Consider the following 22806-nt stretch of genomic DNA (forward strand, 5'->3'; position numbering starts at 1 on the left):
TGGTGTGGGCTGGTCCATGAGGTCACGAAGAGTCAGAGACGACTGAACGAATGAACAATTGGTGAAAAAAATATTATTGAAGTTGGGAATGTTTTCTTTAAAAATGACTTGTGATTACTCATGATCATTGCCCATCATTGGCAATGAGTTAGCAATGCATTGGCAATGGTATCTATCTATATATATATATAGAGAGAGAGAGAGAGAGAGAGATTTAAACATTTATGTTGCAAAATAATTACTACTGTATGTTTGCAAAATAATGTACTACTGCCTTCAAATCTGGTGCTTTTAGGGGTGCGGCAGGCCAGTTTCTACATTAATTCAAAAATGGGCACAGTACATAAGAGTTGCCACTTGAGGGCACTATCTGACCAATATTATTCACATTTCAGGCTTCCCGAGAATGAAACAGCTCTATTCTACCAATTTTTGTGGTGTGGCATTTGTTGTGTTACAGGGTTAATTTTGTTTTAATTTTGTAAATTGCCTTGAAAACAGGGTGAATGGCTGTCTAAGAATTCTTTTAAAATGTTGTCTTAACTATTTCATGTGTGCTTCACACACAAACACCAAAGGAAGAGGGTCCCAAGAAAACCCCCAGATTAAGTTGTTGGTAGAGACAAGACAATTTTAATTATTACATTGGCTGTAATTTAAATGCCATCATAAATATTTGGAAAGTCATTATTTCTCAGCTAAACAGCACTAAAATGTTTGTGTAGGGATGTTAAGCAAGTGCAGCCATGCCACAAATGACTTGTTAGAGCAAGTATTTCTTCTGGATTTATAGCTTGCCAGACTAGCTGCTCAAACCAAACAGATTTATCTTGTATGAGTGGAAAGCAACCCCCCCTTTTTTTTCTTGGCAGGTTTGCCAAAGATCTCACATGATTTTTGTCAGTTGGGTGCATCCTACCTGTACGCCTACTCCAGTTTTAGAAACAAAATAAGGACATGTTTGTATTGCATACAAACAAAACAGGCCAGAAAAATAATTTGGTTTTGTACTATATAGTAGGCTTCTTTGCACCCTGTTTTCCTTTATGTCTCTCTCACCAAAATACAACACAGGGCAAATCAAATACAAATCAGGCAATACTTTTGTGGGGTGGGAAGAACTGAAGAAGAGATGGTGTCTCCAGATATCAGACAAAAGAACATGCCAGGAGTAGAGATCCTGGTGGCATAAAAACTTTCTGGCTTTTTGGGGAATTTTCCTCAATCCCCTGCATTGCAGCCCATCCCAACCTCCTGAGTAACATTAGGGAAGGTATGCTGCAGTAGGAAAGAAAACCTTCCTTCTGCCAGCCGTATGGACCATTCATTGAGGTTGTCCCATGAACCAACAAAGTCAAGAAGGCAGAGAGCTCTGCAATGACCCATGGGACATGTGCTAGCTTTGTTAAGATAAGCCAAGGTAGTAATAATGTATTATATTCTTATGGGCTTAAAGCATTAGGCTTTTGATCTTTGTTCAATAACCTGTGAAAACAGACACTATAGTTACGTGAGTCAGACTCCTACAACCAGCAGGTGTTAAATGAAAGAGGAAATGATTTGCCAATAAACTGATAATGAATACCTTTGAAGTACAGTATCAAAAATGTACATCTGTTCTGATTAATCAGTAGTGCCAAACTTATTATAGGACCCCTAAGGCTTGTATGGGAACAGCATGAAGTAAAAGAACCATGTCTTCTGGCCCTATGTATGCATTTAAAGAGCAATAGTACAAATCCTAGTTCTGCTTGGCAACTTGACAGTGTATTAATTGCTTGATAGGATGCACTGGTATGCCCTCCAGGCACTGAATATTGAGACTATACAATCAATGGCAGATTAATTATACCTGATATATTAGCCTTCTATTTTGCTGCGGTTATCTTTTGTTTACAGAAATGATCTTCTGTGACCCAGGAATTGTTTTTGTACAGTTAAACTGAGTGCCAGAAATGTCTCTGGTGCAGTAACTATGTGGCATTGGCTATTGTATAGCTTAGTCATTACATTAGGTAACCAACTATTGTGCAGGTGTCAAACTTGTGGCGCTCTAGATGTTTGGGCCTCCAGCTCCCAGAAACCCTAAGGAACTTGCTCAATGGCCAGGAATTCTGGAAGCTGAAGCCAAGAACACCTGGAGAGCCACAAGTTTGGCACCACTGATTTACAGTGAGGGTGAACAACTGTGGCCTCCAGATGTTGCTGGAGAGTAGTCCAGTCAGCTGTGAATGGCATAGCCAGTAGTGAGGGATCTTGCAAGTTGCAGTCCTAAAGCTTATATAGAACTTCAATTGCTGAAGAGACTTGGAGGGTAGGATTTTGAGCATCTGGCTGGAGGATATCTGCGACATAGGTATAAATGGATATCATGTATAAGTTTAAGACAGTGTTTTGCAACCTTCCTAATGGTGCAACTTCTTAATACAGTTCTTCATGTTGTGGTGACCCCCAACCATAAAATTATTTTTGTTGCTACATCATAAATGTAATTTTGCTACTGTTATGAATCGTAATGTAAATATTTGATATGCAGGATGTAGTTTCATTCACTGGACCAAATTTGACACAAATACCCGATATGACCAAATTTGACACAAATACCCGATATGACCAAATTTGAATACTGGTAAGGTTTGGAGAGAGGTAGAGAGATTGATTTGTCATTTAGGAGTTGTAGTTGCTGAGATTTGTAGTCAACCTACAATCAAAAAGCATTCTGAACTCCACCAACAATGGAATTGAACCAAACTTGGCACACAGAACTCCCATGACCAACAGAAAGTACTGGAAGGTTTTGGTGAACACTGACCTTGAATTTTAGAGTTGTAGTTCACCTACATCCAGAGACCACTGTGGACACAAATAGTGATGGGTCTGTACCAAACTTGGCACAAATACTCAGTGTGCACAAATTTGAACATTGGTGGAGTTGGGGAAAATACACCTTGACATTTAGGAATTGTAGTTGCTCTGTTTTATAGTTCACCTACAATCACAGCAGGAGGAAGGCTTTTGGTGGGAGGATTTGCCCTCTGTTTCCAAAAAGGAAGATGCTTCAGCCTTCTCTGCCAAAGAGATTCCTAAGGCCATCAGAAATATATATTTTCTGATGGACTTTGGTGAGAAACACTGGTTTGGGACATGTTTAGGCTCAAAATTATGGTTTTACTATTAATTGTGAATAAGTCGGGGTAATTACATGGAAAGGGAAAAACACCAGTGGTGGCTTGTGGCCAGCTGCCGCTGCCATCTCTCTGCCCAAGCATTCAGAAGAGCCAAAAGTGGTGCCACAATGGAGAAAATAAAGTGGGGCAGTGCTTCTTTGGTTTGACCTAGGACTGACCTAGTTTTTGCCTTTCACCGCTATATCCAGAAAAGGGGATGCTCCTTTATTTCATAAAACCTAAGGTACAATACTCACATTGACCTGTTGATAAGCCAACCCAGATTTTTTGGGTTAGTTTTTTAGAATTAAAATTTCTAGACTTACATAGGGTAGGTTTCATAAAATTGTACATAGGGTAGGTTTCATAAAATTGTTATCCTGAAGTGTAAAATCAGGGTTCATGAGATTTTTTTTTCCCCTTCAGACTACAATATTTAATAGTTTCATTGTGGATAATATTTAAGGAATACTAATTTGTCTTTTCATATTATAGGGTGTTTCAATGGCTCAAGAATCTCCCAAAAATTCAGCAGCAGAAATCTCTGTGACAAGCAATGGAGAACTTGAGGATGCACAGGAGCACAGCTTCAATAGGGTATGTATATCATTCTAATACAATCCCCTAAATTGCTTGTTAGTAATTCACTTAGATTAAAATTTCAGCAGCAATATAGTGCCTTGATTAGCCCAACCTTCTCCTGCTTTGAGAAGCCTGGTTACTGGTGATAGAGAAACATCTAAATAACTTCAGAAAAGCATCAAATCTTTTCAAACCTAAAGTGCAGATTGGGAGTGTAAGAGTGTAAAACTGCAACTGTTTAACCTTTAAGGAGCCCCTGGTGGTGTAATGGGTTAAACCCTTGTTACGGCAGGACTGCTGACCAAAAGGTCATCAGTTCAAATCTGGCGAGGTGAGTTCCCGTCTGTCAGCTTCAACTTCTCATGCGGGGACATGAGAGAAGCCTCCCACAGGATGACAAAACATCCAGGCATCCCCTGGGCAACGTCCTTGTAGACAGCCAATTCTCTCACACCAGAAGCGACTTGCAATTTCTCAAGTCACTCCTGACACACACACACAAAACTTTAAGTGATTCTTTCTTTCTTTCAAATGTAATCTGGTTAATAGGATAAGCTAAATCTCCTGAATTATTAATAATTCTTCCAGACAAATATGAACTGAACAAGTATGGTCTGGAATCTAGGAACCTAAATGACTTCCAAGGTTCCATTTCCTTTTTGTAATATATTCATTTCAGTTTTTAGCTTTCAGGAGTATGCTGAATTTTGGCTATTTGTGTAATTAAATTAGTTAGTATTCCCATTAAAGTATTGGAATTGAATACATATTTTAGATACTTGTATAAGCAGCTGTGCTTTCCTGCCTGCTCAGCATTCTGCTGAAATGATAAAAACTCGGGGAAGAAGGGATTACAGTTGTAAAATGTGGCTGCATTAATAAAATGGTAAAATACTTCAATATCCACTTGTGTGTTCTAGCACAAGGGGTAAACTTAGAGTTCTGTTTGTGTAGCCTGAAGAAATAAGGTTTGGGTGAATATCCTTTGTCAGATTTAAAAATCAAAGCTCTACTCTTATTGTAGTATTTTTTAATAGTAATATTATGAGAGAAAGCACAGGGGTTTTGTCACAAAATGTATTACCATCACTTTAGGCAGCAGAAGATTTGTAGCAATCCATCCAGCGTTATGATATTGTACAAAACAATATAGTGAGAAAGATGAGTTGCAGTCATCTTATTTCCCTACTAGGGTCCCAAGAACGACAGTCTTGCGATTCACTGTCAGTCCTTTCTGGCCCTTACAGTGTCACCAAGTTGTTAATAGCTTCTACTCTGTGTCATGGGAAATGCTTTAAGTAATAGAAATAAACTGGGAAACATTGCATTATTTGCTTGTGCAACTTTAAACACATTACCTGAAAACCATTTGATTCTGGACAGATTATACACTCCCCCTTTTAACCACATTACCTATGAATGTTGTGTAAATTTTGCTCTCTGGCTGAATTTTCAGCAAATTTGGAGGCTATATTTGAGATCATCTGATTTATAAAGAAAATTCATCTTTGAATGCCATGAGGGGGCATTCAATTTTTTCAATTCGTGTAGAGTTTTGAGCTCCTTCCATAACTTTATACATAAAATTAAGTGTCTGTCTCTTATCACATTATATGTAAATAGTTGTATAGATCTTTAGCAAATTTGGAGGAGATACTTGAGAAAGTTTTAACATAAAAGCTATGTGGTTTACATAAAATCCTCAGAGTGGTGGAGGAGGGGCCACAATTATTTTTTCATTGTCAGTATTATAATGAAAAGTCTATTGGGAGAGGTAGGCTCTTAGGGGCATCCAAATAGAGATGCAGTCATTCCCCAGAGCAGTCAAAATTGAACAGCTACAGATGAGATTTAATGATTTTTCCTGGGTAATTCTGGGTGCTACAGTTAGTTATTCATGTATTCAAATAACCAAGTGTGATATCTGCTTTAATCTATATAACTTTATGGGATGAGCCTTAGAAATGATCTTCAGAGTGTGTGTTACATTAGAAAGTGATAACCATCACAGTTTATCATGAGCTATGGATCAGGTGATGATAATAGTTTGAGATAGCTTACTACTATAATTACGGGGGATCTGTATAATGTGCTAATTAACCCTGTATCACATCACAAACTGTTTCTAAAGAAATCTGCAAAGGCAATTTAAAAACTGACCTATGGGGCAGGTGTTGCAAAAACACTATTGTGTCTAAGGAAAGATTAGATATAAGGTGAATTATTTCCCCTTATTACATGCTTGCAGGTGATCATAGGCAGTTAAAATAGGCAAACATACAGGATTATTTTGGGTCCCCATGATATTAATTCTGTATATTTAGTCTATGGTGGATGACGGAGGCATATGTATGATAATGACTGTATTTCAATATTTTAATAAATTTCACAATGAAGTTATAAAGGATTGGATCTAGATTTGGTCATGTATAATTGAACTGGCAGAAAATGAACTTTCTTGCTGCCTTTACCCTACAGTGTTCACTCCAGTCCGCTGAAAATACTATACAGAGAGCCAGGGACCCTCCTGAATGGGGTGAGATATGTTGCCAGGGAGGGAGATCACTAAGAGTTAGAGAGCGGTACCATCTGTAAGCAAAGGGCCGTCTACTAATAGAAGGTCGCCCTAGGGCTGAGAATGGCGGTTAACAAATGCACCAAATAAATAAATAGATTCTGGATCCATTTCCCTAAAGAATCTAACAAAACCAGGCTCCTGATCTCACCCGTTAGTATATGTCCTGTAGAATTGTTAGTCAAAAATTGACACAAAAACATTGGTTAGCCCCCGGTGGCGCAGTGTGTTAAACTGCTGAGCTGCTAAATTTGTTGACCCAAAGGTCACAGGTTCAAATCTGGAGAGTGATGTGAGCCTCCGCTGTCAGCACCAGCTTCTGCCAACCTAGCAGTTAAAAATATGCAAATGTGAGTAGATCAATAGACCACTCTGGCGGGAAGATAAGGGTACTCCGTTCAGTCATGTCAGCCACATGACCTTGGAGGTGTCTATGGACAACGCTGGCTCTTTGGCTTAGAAATGGAGATGAGCACCAACCCCCAGAGTCGGACACGACTGGACTTAATGTCAGGTGAAACTTTACTTTTACTTATCCATAGGTCAAATTATTGTATATTAACTCTCATTTTAAAAAACGGAACCATGCCCTTCTCTTGAGTAGAGTAGCAAAAGTGAGAACTTAGCTCTTCGCAAGAAATCCTAAAAGTAGAACGAATCACCGTATCCTCTTTATCGTGATATGTTTTCTAACCTTTTTGAAAGCCTGGGTAAGGAAATGGCCCCCTGAGGTGACAATGACGCTTTTCCTTTGACTTGTCCATCAATCATATCAAAATGCATAATTTTGGCACCTAAACTTTCCCTTGACATATATATGAGTATATATGGGATATTGAAATGTTGGCTAATAACATGAGAAATAGTAACTTTACTCTTTAGTACAGAACTATATGTTTGAGGTCCATCTGCATTTCTAAAACCTGGCTGGCAGCTCACACACTTAAACAGGTTTATACCTGAAGGATTTCCGTTTGCCCCTCTTCGTTGTGGCTGTGTTCTTTGAACAGGAAAAATAATAATTGAGCTCAACAAATTTTTGGGAACAAGGTGCAGCAAGCCTCTTTTAAAGCATCATGTGTGTGTTTCAAGCCTGCAATGAAAATAATTAATTATTCAGATAGTACAGTTGAAAATCAAGGCTGTTGAAAGTTTTAATAACGTACTCTTGTAATGCTTTTGATTGCTTTTATCACAGTCCTTATTTCATTATCGAATTGGAAGCCAGTAGGGCTTTGGCATAATATTATGGTGTAATGCTGAGCTAACATGCATAGTTATCACATTAATTGTAGTCATTCAGATCCAGAATGGTATGTGCATATCATGTATATTCCTAAATTGATTAATGGTAGCATTAAGGTTCTTACAGTTTAGCACAGAAGTCTAACAGACTGAATTATATTTTACAGCACAGCCACAGAAAGATGCTATTTTGTGCAGTATGAATAGTGTTAGGTATTTACCCTTCTAATTTAAATAAACTTTTCTTCACATAAGAACAATGTATTTTTTAAAAGGGATATGATATGCTTTACATTCAGGCTGAATATTTACTACAGAATAAATTGTAGAGGCATACCATTTCTTAAATCATCTGATTTCACAAAATCTAGGGAAATTGCTGTACTTATCAATATAATCACAAATGAAGGTTTATGTTTGATCTTTGACATTCACTTCAGATAAGCTTGTCTGAAGTTACCTACGGATAGTCACCTACAGATGTGAGAGCTGGACCATAGGGAAGGCTGAGCGAAGGAAGATAGATGCTTTTGAACTGTGGTGCTGGAGGAAAGTTCTGAGAGTGCCTTGGACAGCGAGAAGATCCAACCAGTCCATTCTTCAAGAAATAAAGCTTGACTGCTCATTGGTGGGAAGAATAGTAGAGGCCAAGATGAAGTGGTACTTTGGCCACATCATGAGGAGACAGGAAAGCTTAGAGAAGACCATTATCTTGGGGAAAATTGAAGGAAAAAGGAAGAGGGGACGACCAAGGGCAAGATGGATAGATGTTATCCTTGAAGTGACTGGATTGACCTTGAAGGAGCTCGGGGTGGTGACAATTGACAGGGAGCTCTGGTGTGGACTGGTCCATGAAGTCACGAAGAGTCAAAAACAACTGAACGAATGAACAACAACAAAGCTTGTCTCCTCTCTTAAGAGGTCTAAAGGGAAAACCGCCTTTACTTGCCTCCATCTTGTAAATTATGCATATAATAATCACATCTTGAATACTATTTCCTACAGATACTTGGTGGTGCAGAGACAATGAAGTATGTATTGCAGTGTGTGCCACATATTGATTTTACTGCATGCACACACTTTCTGAAATGTTAATTAACTTTTTTCTAAATGTGCTGTGTTCTTTTCTCAATTGTTGTGCTATTAAATTACCGCAGGGAGAGGCGGGTAATAAATTCATTATTGTTATTACTACTACTACGACTACTACTACTATTACTTGCACAGTTCTCTGGCGAATAATATAGATACCCTAGTTCAGTGCCCAATGATTTTGTTTGAAAGCCAATGATGAATCTGTCACAGGGTTTTCCAGGCAGGATTTGTTCAGAGGGTGTTGCCTCGGTTTCATATGAGGCAAAGACTGGAATTCAGGTTGAGAAATGTGCATGTATGCCTTATATTTGCAGGTGTCCTTTTTCAGGCATTGTGGAGGGTTGATGTTGATATTCCCATCCTCAGTGTTGCACTCAAAGCCCTCCTCCTTAAAGCCCCAAAACTATCTCATGCAGACATTTTGTGTTTTTACATAGTGAAGCATCTGGCAGTCGCCTTCCTTAGCCAAATGTACAATGATTACAGAAATGCTGAGACCCCTGGCTATGGGGTAGGATAGCTAGATCTACTCTGATATTACATGTTAAAGCATGGAACACCTGCATGGGCTGGCTTCAGGTCGTTAAGAGTACATTTTGGTGCATGTGGGTCACCATAGTGTAGAATCTGCGTGCAAATTTTTACACTATGTTAAGGGGGGCATGATTTGATGTGATTTACTCAGTCAACCAGTGAGTTTCCATGGCCAAGTGGAGATTCATACCTTGATCTCTCAGAATCCTAGTTTAACATACAGTATTTCATATTCCTATTGTGATTTCATCCACTGTGTTGCCATGCCCACTTTACCATATTATCTGTATTACACTGTTGTCTGGCATGAGTGGAGAAGCACAAGATGATATGGCAGTAGATGAGCATTGTTACACCATTTAAAGCTGCTTGGAGGAAAGGTGGGACATAAGTACAGTAGAATCTCACTTATCCAACCTTAGCTCATCCAACGTCCTTTATTATCCAACGCAGTCTGCCACTCGCCCGGATCCACAGCTGTTTCAATACTTTGTGATTTTTTGGTGCTAAATTCGTAAATACAGTAATTCCTACAGAACGTTACCATGTATTGAACTGCTTTTAGTGTTAATTTGTTGTAAAACATTGTGTTTTGGTGCTTAATTTGTAAAACCACAATGCAATTTGATGTTTAATAGGCTTTTCCTTAATCCCTCCTTATTATCCAACATTTTTACTTATCCAGCTTTCTGCCAGCCTGTTTATTTTGGATAAGCGAGACTCTACTGTATAGCAAATTCAAGGAGTGTGGCTGATCCTTAAAATGAGTGTCATTTCCAGTAATGTATTATTTCTTAAATGTGCACTCAAATTAGAAATGTATAATACTCACTGTAGAGTTCTGATAAGAGCAATAGTAACTGAAGACAGGGTTCATTCAGCTTCATGTCTCTTAAGTTCAAAAACTTCAAAGAGTTGCCAGTGAATTATTTTAAAAAGGGAATGCACAAAGATAAATCAGTATTCTGTAGAGCAAGTGCTTCCTTCCAAGTAAGCTTTAATAAAATCTTGGAGAAATTGTATGTGCTTTCCAATCCTTTGAAACAGTTGAGTGCTAAATTAAGTTACAGGTAGACTTTGGCATGTTTTTGTGCTTATTATGGTCATTAACATTGTGGGTTTGAAACTAAAGCTGACAGCCCTTCTCAATAAAAACTGATGCTGCTGATTAAAGATTAAAGGCTTAATCCCTGATGATTGTTCATTGCTAGAACACTTTGACACTTAGTGCATAACAAAAAATGTTTCAAAACTGCCAGAATTTGGGTGTGGAAAGAGTGTAATGGTGAATGAGGTGAGATTCAATAGAAAGCAGCCCTAAAGGACATCTATGGAGACAGGAAATAAATTCAGGAAAATAAAGAGTAGGCAAATGTGTCACAGATTTTTTCACTGTGGAGTGTATCATAAGTCAGCCTTCATTGAATCACACGCATGCTCTGTAGTTCACCAGTTCTTCATGTCTATTGAAACAACAGAAAGCTAGGGAAGTCAGTGCCCCCCTTACTAGTCATGGTAGATATACATTAGTTTAGAAACACTGCCCCTTCTTTGACGAATACATGTAGGAATAGGAAATGAGGCAGGACATGACCGGTTCTTCTAATTTTATCTGTTTATTTTCAAAGATCTAAAATGCTGCATGGCAGAAACTAGTTGCTTAGCAAGTGGGAAAAATATTGTCTTTATAATTTCCCTAATTTTATAAGTTTGTATAGTCTTGTTTGTTTTTTTTGAAGGTTGACTATCCAGGGGAGGAACCTGCCCTTTATGTCTGCTCTGAGGGTTTATTATGATGCATGTGGTTATTCTACCTAAATTTTTACCTTTGTTTTACTTTGGTGTGGTAGCCATAATCTTAGGCAGAGAAGCATTTCTGAGAGAGGTACAGGATATTCATCAGAAATGCAAATATGTCATGCTGTTGTTTGAGCTCAGAAAATTACAGCCAGTCCTGTTGTAGATATGGCAGTAGTCTGAATTTTCCATTTGCATCGAACTACAGTGCTCAGCACTACTCTATATACTCATATATGAGGCAACTGCAGGATCAAATTGAGGGAAGGTTTAATGGCCAAAATTATGGATTTTGATTTTTATAATGTCAGAATTGAATTGAGAATACAATTATAATACATTTTTAAAAAACACAAAGTTAAAAACTTGGATTTTGATAGACCTCATTAATAAGCCAAGGGTTCTAATTAATGTGGAGAGAGAAATGCACTAATCATGTCATAAGAATTAGCCGCCCCTGCAGAAAATTATAAATTATTGTTTAATTGTATGGAAGAATTGTATTGCAGCAAACTTGGAGTTTGAGGCTCCTGAAGATTTGTTCAGATAAAAGCAAAGCAGGATGTTGCTCAAATCAAAAACATTAATTGACATTAGCATTAAGTAGCCAGTATAATGGCAGATCTCAGATTATTGCAAAGGCGACCTGTTTGCCCTTCTTGATTTACTTTTGAAATAGGTTCAGACCCCTGAAGTGTGGATTTAACTTGACAATACTAAGTTCCATGCCAGAAGTATTGATTTCTAGCCCCCTTACCCTTAGAAAGCAAGGAAAAAGTATGAAGAATAAATATTAAGAGTTCTCGTGATTAACTCCTAGACAGTCCCATCTCTCTTTTGAGGTATCTGGCATTGATCCTTTTCATTCTTTAAGTAAAGAAGGAAATTGAAGGGAAGTCACAGATGAGCTGACAAGATCTGATTTTGAATCTCTTTAAAACTTAATTTAATACAGATCTTATTGCAAACAGGGCTGCTCTGCATTACATCCTGGAGTGTATTATTTTTCTAGTATGTTGCTTAATTTTATATAGTTTTTTGCAAGCTTCTTTAAGTCCACTTGTGTAAATCATTCTAATTCACAGTATTCCTCAAGATTATGAATCTCAGAGCAAGGGAACTTGTAGTCTTGCATATATTATTAGACTGTGGAGATACCATTGTCCATAGCAAAAAAATGGAAAAAAAAAGAAAAGGAAATAGTGGACATTATCCACTATCATGATCTCCATACTTACTTTAATATCCACATTCTTGTGATATATATGTTCTCTTTAACATTCTAAAATAAGATTAATCAGGGTTTACTGGTAAGGACAACACAAGACTTTCTACTATGAATTATTGATTTCAATATCTACTCATTATTGTTGTGGTCCAACTTAGTTGTTAAGAAAACGCCATAAAAAGAAGAAATTCAGTATGAAAGTTGTTCTAACTTAAAATGCTTTCCGTCAAATCAGAAAAAAAGCTTAGAAACTAGATTTTTTTTAGCTTGTAGAAATTTGCATATCCTTTGACAGAGCCATTTAAGTCATCAAAGCACATTCTGGAATGCTGGTAAAGTTCTTCTAGCATAGATAGACTCCATTTGCATTTAGTATACAGTGTCTGATCTACTAGTTTAAGCAAAGCCCGGAATGTAGCCTGCAAAAATATATTCTGTTAAGTCATCAGAACAGAACATTATGACATCGTAAAGTAGATTCCAAGAAACAAAATGCATTCAAGATGAGTTTGAAGGATTGTGGTTATGCCTAAATGTCCCCTCGTCTGACCTCTTTACATGGATATTCCATTTTATTCACATATTTCTAAGGACTTCAAGCGGTCCCTACAAGCGGGACTTGGTTTGTCCGAAACTCAAATTACATCACATGGCTTTGACAGCACCAAAGAGGGCATCATTGAAGCTGGACCTTTTCAAGGTAATAATTAGGAAATTTTAATATTGCTAAAAATATACTAATGTTTGATAAAAGATTTAAATAGCATTTATTATTACTTGGTGTTTTAGTTGTATGTCTTCAAAACGTTTCTGACTTATGTTGACCCTAAGGCAATCCTATTACAAGGTTTTCTGGGCTGAGAGTGTGTGTAACTTGCCCAAGGTGAACCAGTGATGTTTTTAACAAAGCCAGGAAATCAAACGATGGTCTCTAGACTAATAATCTGATTCGCAAACCATTGCTAACTTATATGCAAAGCATTCATCCAAAAGACTGTATGCATTGACAAGTCTTTTTCTAAAACAATTGAGTTCTAACTGAATTCATGATGGCGAGAAATAATGCTTGGGATTTAGTCGGTAGAAAGAAAATGGCTTGCTGCAAAGACTAGAGATATGGGGAGATGGGAAACATTGAGAAAATTTGTTTTCAAAATTGTTTCCCTTTTTAAAAAACAATTTTCCCTATGGGTTTTCTCCCCTGTTTCTTCACATCTTTACAAAGAACTGTGTGAAGTCAAGGACCTCTGAGGAGCCCTAAGTTCATGTACAACATTGTATTCTGGTTCCTCCAAAATGTTGTAGATCCAAGATATCTTGGTTCAATGAAGTTGGATGTTCATGGTGTTTGTCACATTTTCAGGTTCCTCACTACCTATGTCACCTGTTATATCACCTAGCAGTGCAGCAGCTAGCAGACTGGCTGGACAAGGGAGTGATTTAATTATTCCAAAAGGTATTCAGAGGTTGAAGCAGATAACACCCTTGCTAATATAATACTAACTCACAAATTGGCATACAATTACATGACTTGTGATTACTTTCCTTGCTATGAATAATTATAACACCAGCTTTTTCATGGTTCTGTTGTTTGGCAAAATACTGTATTTTGCAGTTCAATCTAGATGCCTTTTACTCTTGGTCACTTATGCTGTAACTTCAAATGAGGCTCCTGCAAGCGGAACACTGTAAAAGTGGGTGCTGGTGGGAGACATCCATGTCTGTGTTATAGTAGGATGGAGAAACCTGCACCTGCCCAAGTTCAACTCAGAAGGCCAGCTGGGGGAGGAATGTAGGTGCCTTACATCTTCAATTCAAAAAGGTGGCTATAACCCAGTAGCAGCCTCACATCTATTTGCACCTGACCTCTCACTCCCTTCCATGCTCTCTGACTGGTCTGGCAAGCAAGTAAGGAGAAGAGAACTCTACATCCAGCTCCAAATGAGGTAGCTGCTGTTTCCCCCTTCAGTCAGGAAACCTACCTTGCACCACTGCTGAGATATCTTAATTGGATCTAGGGGAGGACCCACGGCGGGATCGTTGGTGTGAGGTTGGAATGCACCTTGTTCTCTGGCAGCTTGCCGGGGCTTGCCTTCCATCGCATTTGCTGGTGGCCTTGGTCCGCAATCGTGCAGGCCCAGAAAGGCACTGGCAGGTGCAGGTGTTTTCTGCACACCACACTCTCTTTCCAAGGAGAGTGCATATGTAGCTTGCAGGCCCAAAAGCGGCCATGCCTGCCAGGACCTGCAGCTGAGTGCCAAGCAAGAGGTGCTCAGCTGCAGGCCCTGACAAGCACGGGCGCTTTGGGCCTGCAAGCCACACATGCACTCTCCTTGGAAAGAGAATGCATGTGTAACTTGCAAACCCAAAGCACCCACACCTGCCAGGGCCTGCAGCCGAAGGCCGAGTACCTCTTACTTAAAGGTGAAACCACACAGCTGAACAACCCTCCCATTGACAGTAATACCGTATTATATAGATTGTGTCTCAATTTATTGGCTATGACCCAGGCCATTAGCACACCCAGGCACCGACGCATAGCACCCACTCCCGCACATGGGTTTGACAAACAGGAGAGAAGGAGCTGGATATCAACCACATATTGGTGAAATGTCAGTTCCTATTTCTTTACAATGTCTCCTAGCAGCTTTACACAGATATTAAATAGCATCAATGATAGAGTAGCACTGTATGGAAATTCGTAGCACAAAATTGCCAAGAATAAAGGAATGACACCATCCTCCTCTTCAAGGAACAGGAATTGGCCATTCAGGTATGGACAGGCTCAGGACAACAACTCGGGGCTCAGCGTTTTTTCTCTTTTCTGGATGTTTCTAATGAATATATGCAATAAGAATGAACTTGGAAAAGAGGAAAAAAAACATTTTATTAACCTGGATGGATTCCATGTTTAGCTCTTGATTTGAGGATCATGGCAGAAATTATTTTTGTAGTGATGGGCCATAACAAAACATACTAATTTTGAACACCCTAAAGAATTATGATTATCTATAATTGAACTCTGGAAATCTCTCTGGTTGATCTGAATGTATTTTTTCTCTCTTCTATGCATTGTTGTATCCACAATTACTTTAAAACTAGCAGGGAACCTCAGGTCTATGAAGCTTCCCAAGCTTGCTTCTGCTTCCCTTAACTTAAAAGTACTCTGATTCTCATACTATCAGGTTTAGCTTGAAATGTTTTTCATTGGCATTAGTTGTTTCAAACATAGATTTCCATGTTTGGGACAGTGGAAGTGGGGGGGGGGGTGCAGTTATAGCTTGGAAGGGAAGGCTTAGCCCTCCTCTGAGCCGTGCAATCCTCCCTATGATTGCAGCTCTGTGCTGCATTTAGGCATGGAAGACAACCCCTATTTGAATCAGTGGAATATTTATTTCAAGACAAACAACACTATCATAGGTCCTGTGGATGCTTGAAGACTAAAAATTGTTAAAAACTTGAAGGGACTACAAAACTTCTTTTAAAAAGAAAGGTTCCACTGGCCCTACAGCACTTGTAGGAAAGGTTGTACTTGATAACCTTTTAATTCTTCTGTGTGACTAAGAGAAGCAGGTAGTGACTCACTTGATTTTACTCAGTTTCATGATGTCTATCTTTGGTTTGTGGTCTCTTGGGCCAGAAGAAAAGTCCTCACCTGTTTCTGAAGCTCTGTGTGCTTACCACTGCTTCACATATGTCTTATGCACATAAAGGCATCTGGAAGGGATGGTGAATCATGTACAGAAAACACATAACAGGGCATATTTGCTATGTCAGAATTGCAGGTTCCCAGCATGTTGTCTTAACAGGTTTTACATGTGTCTGCTTCATATATAAAATGTTTGTCACACTACCAATGGCAGACTTACTTAAAAGGCATCTTATTTTAAACAGCTTTGAAATGTCTTGAGTACCTTCCTTCCTAAATTGTGGATGGGATGCTGTAAGAGAAAAGTAGTGTTAGAAAAAGTGAATAATGCCTTATTGTTCCATTTTTTATTCATGTGAAAAGCATTGCACAATAAACAAATATAAAACTGATAAAATAGAGGGAACACAAGGTGCTAAATAATTTTAGACCAAAAACAGGCAACAGTGACCGCATTGTTTGTAGTTTTAAACAGTTCTTCTTCTGTGCATGAGGCAGGGCATTGTGGGCAAGCATGCAGATGCATAGTTATTTGTTCTGCTTCACAGCCGCACAAGATGGAGGATTCCTAGATAGTGCCATTTAGCCAGGTTGTCTTTTGAGCTGCCCACTCCACTTCTGAGTCTGTTCAGGGACTTCCACATTGCCCATTCTTGTTTTCTTCTTCTTCTTCTTTTGTTCCATGGAGAGCATAGAGCATCACTCAGGGTAGATTTGCAATTATTACAGGATTTAATTGCCATAGTAAGTAATAATCAGATGGAGGATTTTTTCCCCTTCCCTTCACTGTACATTAGTCATTCAGAAGTCTGTTTTCATTCCTCATGGAACTATTTTTTTTTCCTAAATGAGAAGATGCTGCTAGATAAGACAAGTAGAGGTAATCTTGCAAACTGATACAGTGCCTCTTAGCTATGAAGCAAGTCCCAATGAGCTTGGTAAGATTTGCTGCCAATTTAAAGGTGCTTACGTTTATAGCTACACTATGCTAAGCTTTGAAGAGACTTGTCTTCTCGAACTTTAATGAAACATTCCTGTGAAGAAAATAAAAGAGAGTATAATGCATGGACTACTACTACTCCCCCCCCCCCCCCCCCTAATCCTACCTATTTGTTTTGTGCAATTCAGTTACAAGTAACAAGGTTTTGGTAAATTCTTCTATGTGAAATTGGACAAATTTTCCTGTTTTATGCTGTTTACACATGCCAAATGCATTATCAAATTGAATTGGTTCTGTAGAACTTTCTGTCAACCTGATAATACAAGAGAATCAGAGTATTTTAAAGCTACTTAATTCACAATATCACATTATTTGTGACACTAATTCAAGAACATACGCCTGAACAATATTTTATATGATGGATGAGTTATGCCTTTAGAAATATTGTATTTGTAGCCTTGTATTTAATTCAACTGCTAAAATCATCTGCTTAGTATTTTTGACCTGGCCTCTTATGTATGGCTTCTAAACAGGAAATGTAAGAATACAACAAAAAAGTGGACCAGTTGTTCTAGCAGAGGAGACAAAGAATCCAGCAATGGAAAAACTAGAGCTTGTAAGGAGATGGAGTCTGAACACATACAAGGTCTGTATTAGTTTCACTGTTGTGGTTGTGGTCATATTACCAGAACTTTCTGGACCCAATTCAAAGTGCAAGTTATTACCTATAAAGTCATATACACTTTGGGTCCAACCTAACTTTGAGACCGCGTCTCCTTCTATGAACCTACCGTGGAGGCTCTCCTCTCGGTCCCACTTCCATCTCAAGTGCGGTTGGTAGGGATAAGAAAGAGGGCTTTCTCAGTGGTGGCCCCCCAGCTTTGGAATGCCCTCCCGAGGAAGATCAGGTTAGCCTCCACCCTCCAAACCGTACGCACACAATTAAAGAAATGGCTTTTTCGACAAGCTTTCAACCATATTTATATTCTTCAATAATACATATGAGGACCTTTAGATTCTCTATCAAGCACTTTACACTTCTGAGATCAAATACTGCTGTTTTTACTTACAGCATTCACTGTATTTTATTGTTTTTAACCAGGGGGTACTATGAAATTGTGATGTTATATTGACTGTTTATTGTTTAGGTTTTATTTTGCAGTTGTTGTATTTTGCATGTTACTCCTTGAGTGTTCTGTGAGCTGCTCCGAGTCCCTCTGGGAGATGGTGACAGGATACAAATAAAAGTTTATTATTATTGTTGTTGTTGAAGGCTAAGAGATTGTCATGAATTTTTAAAACTTTGTATCCAAGTGACTTCTTGGAGGGAAGAAATATATGATAAGGAATGTAATAGGTTTTGAGTCCTATATGAACTTGATTGCATTACAATAGTATATTCAGTAATGCACTAATTTCTTAAAGTTATCCAAAAGACCTATATTTTTAGGCATTTTTATAAAGCTACTGCATTTAAGTAGTTAAAAATCACTGTGGAGACATTCAGAATGGTTGTCTGCAAAGAGAACTGCTGAATTTGGTGAGAATTTACATCAGTAATTAAGTTGCATAGCTATGCTTATATATTGTTTGTCCTGTAGTATGGATTTCAGATTGCAAGCCAAGAGATAATTTATGTTTCCATAGAGCTGCTTTTGTGATTAGGGTGGAGAATTTCACATGTCATCTTGGAGCAGGTTCTCAGCAAGGTTATTGCCACTCCCTTAACCGGGGGGGGGGGGGGGGGGAATCCTGACTATGAAGATTTAGTCATCAATGCAGGTTTCTCCTGCTATTTCAGCTACACTTCTCCAGTGGGTCCTCAGACTCTGTGGGGTCTAAATGGGTGATTTCCACCGACTGTGGGTCTTTATGTCCTATAAACTGCCAGTACAATAAATTGCACTAGTTTCTGTGAACAAGATCGGGATTGCATTATCACAGTGAGCAAGATGCAACTGAAAAGGGATGAGATTGGGGACACCTATCTCCAATCATGTGAGAGGAGTAGGTTTACATTTATCTTGTTTGTTCAGAAGTTAAAATATTTTAATAATACTGATTTACTGAATAAAGTGCGGTAGATTTTAGCTTTTGAAAGTGAATGGACAGGAACAAGGAATCTTTATAAATTCTTTGTGGTATCTGCTTGGCTCTTGACAATACTGATCAGCTTTGTTGCAGCATTTTGACTTAAAGTGCTCTTAAAAGAGGGACTAACATGAAAGTCATCTGCTCTCCATTTTTCAGGATGAGTTAATCTTTTTAATGAGCTCTCTCTCCCCTCAACCTCTACATAGCAGCAATAACCCAAGTTGACATTTTTACCCTTTAGCCAGGAAAATGCACATGGTCTCTTTCGCAGACAATACCCAGTTCAATTGTATCTGCTTGCTAAAAGGATTATTTGCACAAATAGAAAACAGTAATATGTTCTTCATGATGTAGACCTTGAGTCACATGCTGGTTAGTGATTTAATAGCTATTTGCTTATTCCATTCAGTTTACCATGTAAATCTTCATATTCATTTTACAACTACTTCTACAAAGTGTCATTCATAACCAACAACATTGTAATAGAAACTGAAATTTGTATGAAATCTGTTGTTTGACATGCATACTTGTATTTAACACTGTGTATTTAACACTATACACAGTGTGTATTTGCTTACATGTTTTTGCTATGGATGAGTTTTGAATTATAGTTCTAGGACACATGTGAAAAGGCTCTCTAGCAAAAGCATTAATTAATTTTAAAAGAGGATGTCTACACATAGCTATAACTCAGGCATTGTGGGTAGAACTAAGAAAAGGAAGGTAGGATTATACACGACTTGAAGAAACATCTGGAGGAGAACAATCTGGATCCTCTTTCCAGTGTCAAAGGCTATAAATGTGGGCTGCTAGGAGATGACAGCACAAATTCTCTGTCAACTAGGTTGGGAAAGGCATGGAGGGGGAAACAAAGAATCTTAGGCCTTAAAGAGGAAGGAGAATTTGAGCTTGGATTCACACCGTGTAGTGAATGTACCAAATCCATTATTCCCCATCTTTCAGCATCCTTTCAACACAAAGTGACTCTTTTTTGCTAAAATATTTGACAGAAAAATGGCCTAAGAGTAGTGTCACTCAAAGCAGTGATGTGCAGGATGGTAGCATTAGCTTCTGGGCCTGTTGACAGTTTCCAGGAGACTAAACATTTATTTTGTGTCAAAAGCATTACATAAATAAATTAGCATAAAAATGATAAAATAGAGATGTAAAGAACCTCCGACAATGCTAATGAAACTGCCCTCAAAGTGTAAAGAGACGCTACCAACTAGTGAGGAAGCGCCTAAGTTTAGGAGAGAGGAGCCACTAATTAGTAAAAGGCTCTGGTATTAAAGGCTCTGTTTGTGTTGTGAGGTAATTTTGGTAGAGTGGGTGCACAGAATGTAAAACTAATGGAGATGAGGCAGTTTTAAAACCAAAGAGAACAAATTTATTTTTAAACAAAGCGTATGGTTGCAATATGAAGATGTTAAGCTTGGCATATACTTGATGGTTACATGTAACTTGGTTGCGATACAATTCAGACTTTCGATGTTACAACTTATAAACTCTTGCTGTGGTGAAGCGCTTTATTAGCCAGTGTTCCCTGCTGTGAATATTCTCTCTGTTTGATCTATACTGGATCAAATAACAGATTTCCAGTCTTCCACCGACTGGCGATCCTAAAAAGCCTCTGTTAGTTCTTTCCAACCAAAGCAATCTAACAGAGTTTTCCACTTCAGCTTCCCAGCTGAAGAAATCTCTACTATTCACGAACACTAAACCTGACTCTACCCTTCTTCACTCCTCAGAGTCTCTTCCCTGACTCTGCTACTCTCTCAGAGTCCCTTTCCTGACTAACTCTAACTGTCACTTTCTAAAACCTTTTTCTCTCTAAGCTCCTCCCACCTCCTCTTCTGCCTTGTTTCCATGGTAACACATTTCTCACAGCTAGGCTGCTCCAGCCTTAGGGCAACCAATGTAAACTTAAATACAGTTATAAGCATATTCTTATAAACACTTCTGTACAAGAGAGAACAAAAGTGGCTAAATAATTTTAGACCAAAAACTAGCAACAGCAACCACATTGCCTGTAGCTTTAAACAATTCTTCCTCTGTGCATGAGCCAGGGTATTGTGGGCAGGCATAGGTAGTGCCATTTAGCCAGGTTGTCTTTTGATCTACCAACTCCACTTCTCAGTCTATTCAAGGTCTTCCAAATTGCCCATTTTTGGTTTGCCCCTGGAGGCAAACCCTTGTGTGGGGCCATCCAGTTGGGATTTCCTGATTTAGTGCCCAAAGGGATACTCATGCTGTTGCTGAGGAAACATTAAGAGGAGTGGTGCAAAAATATTTCACAAATAAGCAAATGAAATAATATCGCACAAATATGGTATGTGTCTGGGACTGCTGATCAACCATGTCAGATAGCTTGAAAAGCCATACCTTGGAGTACAGTTTCAGTGTTGTACGTTTCTGGGACTTAATTCTCTTTTCTTAGATTTCTTCAGAGAAGTGGTGTCACTTTCTGTCTCCTCTTTCCTCTTGATTACTTATTTGTGGGAGCTTATTTTAAGCAAGGCTGAATGTCATTCCACAACATTTTGCTGTTTCATAGTCTAATTCTTCACTATAGTTCAGACAGAATAAGATTAAATTTAAGATTTCTTTGTGTATTTTTAGTAATAAAAACTGCTGTCAGTGGTATACTGGTCTGATTTTGACCACACAGCTGCATTTTGAGCTCAAATTAATTTACCGACTGAAATAGTCAGTATTTGGAAGTGTGCATGGAGATGCCAAGAAGTTAAATTGAGTATATTATAACTGATGGATATTAAGCTTGTACAGTTAATGAATGCTTTTATACTATACTGAGTAGTAGTAACATCCACTTAATCATAAACTTAATTGTTAACTTTAAATTCCGTCTTGCTCTCTTTGCAGTGTACTCGTCAAATTATATCTGAGAAATTGGGCCGAGGCTCACGAACAGTAGATTTAGAATTGGAAGCACAAATAGAAATTCTGCGGGATAACAAAAAGAAGTATGAGAATGTCCTGAGGCTGGCCCAGACCTTGTCAACTCAACTTTTCCAGATGGTGCATACCCAAAGACAGCTTGGAGATGCATTTGCGGACTTGAGTTTGAAATCACTAGAACTCCATGTAAGATTTTGTTTGCAATATATAGAATTATTGGTTATCTTTACATTAGAAATGTCTAAATTTGTATTGGAAATGTTGAGTGAATTCAGGTATTATCAGAATAAAACAAGATTAATTTTTGACTTACATTTAAACACTAATATTAATTGATCTCCTCCTGTTTTAATATTTGTAATATTGTTGGTGTATTGATGATGCTCCTTTTAGAAGTGTTGCTTTCCCAAAGCAATTGGTGGTTTTATATATATCACATCAAAGGAAAAATGGCTGACTCCTTTTGGCACCCCTCCCTGCTTATCTTGCCATGTCTTACCAAAAGTGCAGTCCATCACTCCATTTACCACCTTCCCACAATGAAGACTTCCTCCTGCTGTCCTATTTTAACCACCTCCTCACGTCTCTTCTTCTACTGTGACATTTAAACCCTTTTCCTGCCAAAAGTGAAAGGAGAAACAAGAAAATTGATCATTGGGAAAGGGGTTTAAACTACAGCAAAGGCTTTATAGTGGGAATGTGAGAAAGGGAGTAATGGACAGATGCTGTTTATGAGACAGAGTCTGTAGCATTCATATTAGATGGGGACTTACAATACTTGTGGTGTTTCCACTTTTGTGGGGGTTTCTGGCACCTCACTCCTTTGAATATGGGAGATGGGACTGTATTTTAAACAGAGAAGACACTTTTGGGAGAATCTGAAGTTCAGTAAGTTATTTGCATTGGCTGTTTTAAGGTGAGCTTTAAAAATCTCCTGATCACTGTAATTATATTAGGGCTGTGGTTTCTAACCGGTGGTCC

At 38.4% G+C, this 22806-nt stretch overlaps 1 protein-coding gene across 4 annotated transcripts in view; it reads left to right on the forward strand.

The window, feature by feature from the left end:
- The window catches only part of ARFIP1 (ADP ribosylation factor interacting protein 1), a 57561-nt gene that overhangs the window by 16660 nt on the left and 18095 nt on the right, over positions 1 to 22806 (forward strand). For 3 of the 4 annotated variants that reach the window (XM_067468696.1, XM_060778833.2, XM_060778834.2), the window contains 5 exons: positions 3663 to 3764; positions 12815 to 12923; positions 13587 to 13679; positions 17346 to 17458; positions 21790 to 22011. In XM_067468696.1, the coding sequence (XP_067324797.1) occupies positions 3663 to 3764; positions 12815 to 12923; positions 13587 to 13679; positions 17346 to 17458; positions 21790 to 22011 (639 nt within the window). The remainder of the gene's footprint in view (positions 1 to 3662; positions 3765 to 12814; positions 12924 to 13586; positions 13680 to 17345; positions 17459 to 21789; positions 22012 to 22806) is intronic. The other variant, XM_060778835.2, reaches the window with a different exon arrangement.

This window comes from Anolis sagrei, chromosome 5 (genome assembly GCF_037176765.1).
Source record: "Anolis sagrei isolate rAnoSag1 chromosome 5, rAnoSag1.mat, whole genome shotgun sequence".
Lineage (NCBI taxonomy): Eukaryota > Metazoa > Chordata > Lepidosauria > Squamata > Dactyloidae > Anolis > Anolis sagrei.